Source organism: Sciurus vulgaris (assembly GCF_902686455.1).
Source record: "Sciurus vulgaris genome assembly, chromosome: 2".
NCBI classification, from domain to species: Eukaryota; Metazoa; Chordata; class Mammalia; order Rodentia; family Sciuridae; genus Sciurus; species Sciurus vulgaris.
The window spans coordinates 184,466,987-184,473,921 of record NC_136462.1 but is presented as its reverse complement, the minus strand read 5'-3'; the positions used below and the strand labels follow the sequence as shown (position 1 = coordinate 184,473,921).

Below are 6,935 nucleotides of genomic sequence, written 5' to 3'. Positions count from 1 at the left end.
TGAACGTGTTTCCCATTTCACTGAGAAAATAGAAGTAGTCGGAAGAGGACTCCACATGAACCCACCGTCCCCACCACACCACTTCCCTGAGGGCAACTCTGCCCACACAGGCCTTCTGTTTCCATGGGTGATCTGTGCCTCTGCCTATCCAACACCACCTTTCTGCCAGGACACTAACTTCCAGCCCCTCTACTACTAACCCCTATCTCTCCAGCAATTCTCTCTTTCCTGGATCATCACTCCCCCTCCCCCCTGCTTTTTTTCCTGTGCAGGGGATTAAACCCAGGGGCACTCAACCATTGAGCCATGTCCCCAACCCTTTTTTGTATTTTATTTAGAGAAAGGGTCTCATTGCGTTGCTGAGGCTGGCTTTGAACTTGCAATCCTCCTGCCTCAGACTCCCAAACCACTGGGATTACAGACATGAGCCACCACATCTAGCTACTTTCCCTTCTTTATTAATTCATTCCTAACAGCATGCAGCATGCTGAAGTATAGCTTATCTTGAAAAAAACCTCTCTTGCCCCTACATTCCTCTAGCGCTACCCCCCCCCCCATTTCTCTGCTCACTTTCACAGTCTACAACCTCAAATAAGTGGTCTACACTGACTCTCCAGTTCCCCTCCAGTTCTCTCTTGAACTCTCTAATCAAGCTAATGACCCATGGCTCTACCAAAACCTCTGGTCAGGTCATTATGAGCCCCACAGTGCTAAATCCAACAGTTTGATTTGCAGAGTGGGTCTTCTTTGTGAAAATGCGCAGAGAGCATATGTGCAACTGTAAAGCACTTCATCCTTGTGAGTGGATACCACCTTTTAAAATAGTTGATGCACTCTACTGCTAAGACACCCCTCCCTCCCTTTCTTCCCATCCTCTCCCCATCCCCAGTCTGTTTATGAAGTTATTCAAGCCCAACTCTAGGGCCTTGTGTCCCTGCTCTGGGACCCAGCATGCAGAAGGCCACAAGAGAGCACCCTTTCCTTTCTCTTTCAAGACACCAACAAATTCTATATGTGACAAGGACAAGGGTCAAGGCATAGGGCTATGCAAACACATAGCTTGCTTATGCCTCTCTTGCTGATGGGGGAGGGGAGAGAATAAAACCAGGACTTTACCCGCTGTGTTGCTGTAATAAGGTGAAGTACTATATGGTACTGTACTTCCCCACTGTAACCTAAATGAGAAGGACTGGAATGGGTGGGGGAAGGGACAGGGCAAGAATGGAACAGAGGAGGGGGAACCTGTGTTACTGGTAAAATATGTCCACAGGCAAAGGTTTTGAAAATGTTGGGAATAAATATATGCTACAATAGGGCCTCATATGAACAGAATGAAGTTCATTTCCAAACACCTGTTTGTTGTAGTTTGGATGTGAGGTGTCCCTCAAAAGCTCACGTGTGAGAGAATGCAAGAAGGTTGGAGGAGAAATGATTGGGTCATAGCCCTAATCTAATCACTGGATTAAATCCTGATGGAATTAACTGAGTGGTAACTGAAGTGGGAGGGTGTGGCTGGAGGAGTGGGAAATTGGGAGCATGGCTTTGGGATATGGACACGCTCTCTCTCTCTCTGCGTCCTGGGGATATGAGCTGTTTCCCTCTGCACACTCTTCTGCCACGATGTTCTGCCTCACCTTGAGCCCCAAGGAATGGAGCCGGCGTTCTATGGAGTAAAACCTCTGAAACTTGTGAGCCCTCAAATAAACTCTTCTTTTTCTACAGTTGTGATAGTCGAGTCATTTAGTCACAGCAGTAAAAAAACTAAGACACCGTGTTTTCTTGAATTCATTAGTTTTCATCATCCCCAAATCTAGAAAGATAACAGCTGTGCATCTGAGTCCCCAGAACTCAGGGACCTCCTGGGACCATCAGCCTCACCTACCCTCCATTCTTGCACTACTTTGCAAATTCAAGTCAATCCAATCCAAGTAAGTCCACAGCAATAATCACAGTCACACTAGCAGATGTTATTAAAAGGAATTTAATAATCTTAATTAAAAACTCTTAACAGCGAATTCCGTTACAGGCCTTGGCAGCTGGAAGCAACTCCAGGGGCATGCGCCCCCTTCGGGATGTGGTTGAACCCAGTCTTGGACATGAGGCCCACCACTGCCACATGGCGAGGAGTTACCAGGAAGTTACTTCAATACAATATCAAAGATCCATGAGGATTTTTTTTAAAAAAAAGTTTTAAATATATTAGACTCTCTTGATTGCCATTTTTTACACAAAGCTGCTGATACAGTATACAGAGTTTTAACTTTTTTTTCACATAAAATACATTTTTCTTAAGTGTTCTCTGTACATCAGTGGCTTCTGGTCTGGTGAATTATTGCGGAGGGCTGGGGGTCTGCAGACTTTTCCTGGGTGTGCAGAGCCAGGCCCCGCACGGTGGCACTTGCAATGCCCACAGGAAGCAGGCCCTCTAACCAACTAGAGAGGACCATAGCTTCTGGCAAAGGGAGTCACTCCTGCGGAGTTGTCCACTGACCATGTGACCCTTTGGTCTTGTGTGCCCTTGGGGAGGGGAGGCTAACCCCAGGCTACAAATAGCAGGAGTTACACACAGTCCTTCTGGGCATCTTGGAAGGAGTGCCCTTCTGGAAACTACCCCAGCATCTTGCTCTGGGAGAGCAGGTGGGAGAGAGAGCTCAGAATCAAACAGTGTCTGACACCAAGAACCAAGAGTCGCATGTTATTACAAAGTCAGCAAATTTGTGGCAGGCCCAGACAGGGGCCACATCTTTGTCTACTTTTCTAAGCTTTCTAAAACTGATCAAACAGTGTAGAGCTGTATAGTTGATGTAATTATATCCTGAAATCTTCAGTAGACCTGGGCCTAGGGTTCTTTCAGGTTCCCTGAGCTACTGGCCGGAAACTCACAATTTGGTGATAACCCACTAACAATTTCCAATGATTTGGTGCATAAGGTGGGAGCAAGAGCCAGAGCTCACAGCAAGCCAGGCAGCACCTGCTTTGGAAATAGCCTCCATCAATCTGCCAGGAATTGCCACCAGACCTGGGTCTCAGCAGGAGCTGGGCATCGGGTGGACGTTACCAAGTTTCTCCCAGCTCCTTGATCCACACCCACCAGGGAGAGAAGCTGAGTCATGGGAAAAACTTGATGTTAAAGTAGTGGCTGCTTCCCTCCCAGTGTCCACTGGTGGAGTAGGGGGCTGATAGATAAGCAAGACACAATGACTTTAAGGACCAGAGATGCATTTGACAGCAAAACTGCAGACTCCTTATTCTTCTAGACAATGACCTCAGACTGCTATTATACAATCCCTCCCCCTCCCCCCAGGGATGCTGGCCCGAAGGCAGCTAACTCTGAAGGTTCCTGACGGACTTGGGATGTGTCTGCCTGGGACCCTAGATTCAGCATCTTCACTCAGTGGCAAATGTTATCCAGGGGTGGACATGAAGGTATTTCCCAGTTAAAAAGATTCACACTCTTAAGGATTCCAGAAGCTGAACAGCCTGGGGACAGTGGATTGGGATGCAGTCCCTCTGCTCAGGTGAACCAGGTAGGGCTACTGATGCCTGTGGTCCTCAAGGGATGAAAACCAGGAAGGGCTCTCCTTACTCCATCTTTGTTCCTCCTTCTTCTGCAGAACCTGACATAGTGCCTGGTATGTTTCAGCTACTCAGGAAGTTTCGTGAATGAATGAACTGATGACCCTGGAAGCTGTTCTCCAACTCATCCCTCAACATTCAGGAGACCCACAGGGAGAGCTCTCCAGGGACTTGAAGTCCTAACAGGGAACATTTATCCCTGATGGAAAACAAGAGCTAAAGCCCAGGAATCACTTCTCTCTGAGGACAGCTCCTATGGGGGAATCAGCTGGGATTCCCAGCCTTCTGGGTAAAGAGGAATGACCCAGAAGAAGGAGAGAAGGAAGGAGGAAATGGGCAGGAGGGTTCAATGTGGACAGTAGTCTCTGGCCCCTGCTCAGGAAAATCAGAACACCTGCACAGCTGTCTCCTGGGGAGGGTGGCTACCCTCGGCCCCATCTACCTTGTAGGCCACGTCAGCCACAGAGGCATTTCAGTGTTAGTAGAGCCCAAAGCGTAGTTTTGGGATATTCCCCTGCTTTTGCCATATGCTGAGTTGATGGAGACCCTACTCCCAGACCCCAGAGATGTGAGAGGTGTCACGTACACCTATCTTCGGTCTCCAGTGCTGCATCTCTGCCCTAGACTACATCTGTTCAGGAGTTGGGACGGGGAGACCTGGTACTGGGAGACCCCCATCTGCTTCCAGCAGCCACCAGGGCTACTCTCTGGCCCAGCTGCTCTGCTCCTGGTAAAGCATCAACCAGAGCCCTTGTGGTCCTGCTTCCTCTCTGGGAAAGAGAAGCCATGGGAGCCACAGACAGGACTGAAAATGACAAAGAGGGGACCCCATTACTAGGCTGTGGCACAAGGGGGGCTCCTCCAGCCCCAGTCCCCTGACCCAGGGAGAATTCTCACAGGCTCAGAAAGAAGGAGGTTAAAGGGAACCCTGATCTGTTCCCCACATCAGAATCTGGACCAAGAGGGCTCCTTCAGAGCTCTAAGGAGGTAGTTTTAGGATGAATAAAGGCGCACAGGGCAGGAAACAAACCTGCAGCTTGTCAGTTATACCAATAGGATTTGGCAAAGCCTGTGGGTGGAGCCGGACTCATGGGCAACACTTTCAAAGGGGGTCATGAGAGAATGTGAGGGTGAGATGGCAGGAGCCCTCCTCCCCGGCAGCAGGAAGACTGGGGCTATGACAGGTAGGGCCAGGGAGAAGCCCACCTCCAGCCCTACCTCTGCTCTCCTGAGAGCAGTACAGGATGTTGGCCACAGGCACCTTGGATTTGTAGCCTTGAGGTACCGCCAACCCAGTAGGAGTAGGCTGGGAGTCCTGGGGTCAGGCAGGAACTCACAAGAGCCAACTGGCAAACTCCTCTCACTGAACATTCCAGAAAAGACAAGCTGGGCCTGGGGTCCTGAGCATTCACTCTGCATACCCGACTGATGTGTAAGGCAGAAGGAGTGGGGCGCAGGGGGCCCAACAGCTCACTCTGATGGCTCAGTCTAAGGAGGGCTGGCAGAGATGCGCTGGACCAGAATGACCCAAATCCCTTACAAAGACGGGCTAGGATGCTAGGTTCTGTCATGGCCAACCGGAAATGTTCTCAGAAATTAACTCACTTCTCTCCCCGGAAAAGGCCTCCCAACAAAACTCCTCGCTTCACCTCATCTTTCCAACACCAATGGATAAACCTGATATTGACACCATCATGGGAGAAACCTGGAGTGTTACAGCCTAAAAGAATGTTTTCATCCAATGTAGTTGGAAACACTGACTTTGCTGCATCCCTCCCCATCGCACCCCGTCTACCAAGAGCAAAACTGGAGTAGAATGGCCTGGTTTTCCACTTAGCCCCTGGGTGGTCACGCAGCTCCTGTGTCCTGAGATGGACAGGAGGGCAGCTCTCAGTGAGGCTGCAGGAGTAGGTCTGTGCCCTCCACGTCTAACCCATGGAGGTTCCTGCCTCCTCTGGACACAGAGAGGACTTCCTGTCCCTGCCAGGTGTGGATGGTGACCCAGGACCCTGGTATGACCCTGGGCAGGACTGTGGGCCTCAGCTTAGCAGGTTCCTCCCATTTAAGCCACCACGGCAGTTGTGCCAAGACTGTCTTCACTTCAATCCTTTTGGGAATGGCCCACAAATTCTCAGCCCCTCCTGTTCTCCGTGAGCCCAGGTCATTCCTGAACATGTGAATTGACAGTTCACGAGTGTGGTGTGTGTGTGTGTGTGTGTGTGTGTGTGTGTGTGTGTGTGTGAAGAGACAGAGGAGTACTGGTCCCCAGAAGCCTTTATCAAGAACAGAACTAAGATCCCAAGCCCGCCCTCCCCAAATCTGACGGCAGAGTGAGTCAGGGCCACTGCGTTTCAGATGGCAGACGATGCAGCAGGAAGCAGAAGTGAGGGGAGCGGGGATGCGGAGGGCAGCTGGCTGAGGGCTGGGGTCAGCATTCCTCTGGAAAGCTGAGCCCACCTCTCCCAGGCTGCCCTCTGAGGCCTCCGCAGTCAGGGCAGTGGGGCTGGCCCGGGTCCCAGGGGCCTGGCCCTGCGGCATTGCTCTCCTCCGGCACACTGGGACTAGGAGATGCGACAGCAGCCGTGGACCTTCTCCTCCATCTCCTCCATGGGGGCCTTGAACTTCAAGAGCGGGGGATCTCCACTGGTGACCGTGTAATACACCGAGGTCCCGTTGCTGCTGTAGGGTGAAGTTCTGCCTCCGATCAAGGGGGCCTTGCCTTCATTGCTGCTCTCCCCGGTCCTGGCCATGCTGCTGCCCAGATGGGTGCTCAGGAAGGGGTGGCTGAGCAGCTTGGCGGCAGCCCGCTGGCGCTTCAGCTCCAGAAGCGTCTGGGGGCTCTGCTCCTTGTAGCCGCTCCAGGGTGGGGCAGTGTCGGCCACGCTGGGGCTGCTGTAGGCCATGCTGTAGTCAGGCACCTCGTGCATCTTCCAGACATCCCCGTTGGACAGTGCATACTGGTAGGCACTGACCGGGGCCCGGAGGCCATTCTCCACAGGCCCATCCAATTCACCCCGGGAGATCTTGGTAGAAAATTCTGAGAGCAGCACAGGCTTCTCCAGCCTGGGGTTCTGAGGGTGAGAAGAACAGCATTACCAGCTGGCTAGAGGGGCTACACCCACAACCCACCTGCATCTTTGCTGAGAGCATGGATGTTCTGACGCATCCTCCATCTGTTCTCTACCTGGATAACAGGGCCTCTGTGTTCCTCTAGGACATCACCCGTCTATATGTCCTGGTAGAGCTGACCAACCCCAACTTTTCTCCAAGAGCTGGAGCGTGACCCCAGGCCTGGCTAGTGCACATGTTTTACTCCAGGGACTGACTGGTCCAGGAATGAGCCCTTGACTGAAAGTGAT

At 51.6% G+C, this 6,935-nt stretch overlaps 1 protein-coding gene across 6 annotated transcripts in view; it reads right to left on the bottom strand.

The window, feature by feature from the left end:
• Window positions 1-1,965: 1,965 nt before the first annotated feature.
• The window catches only part of PPP1R16B (protein phosphatase 1 regulatory subunit 16B), a 101,273-nt gene continuing 96,303 nt past the window's right edge, over window positions 1,966-6,935 (bottom strand). For all 6 annotated transcript variants that reach the window (XM_079126215.1, XM_079126218.1, XM_079126219.1 and 3 more), the window contains one exon: window positions 1,966-6,647. In XM_079126215.1, the coding sequence (XP_078982341.1) occupies window positions 6,138-6,647 (510 nt within the window). In that variant the 3' untranslated portion in view covers window positions 1,966-6,137. The remainder of the gene's footprint in view (window positions 6,648-6,935) is intronic.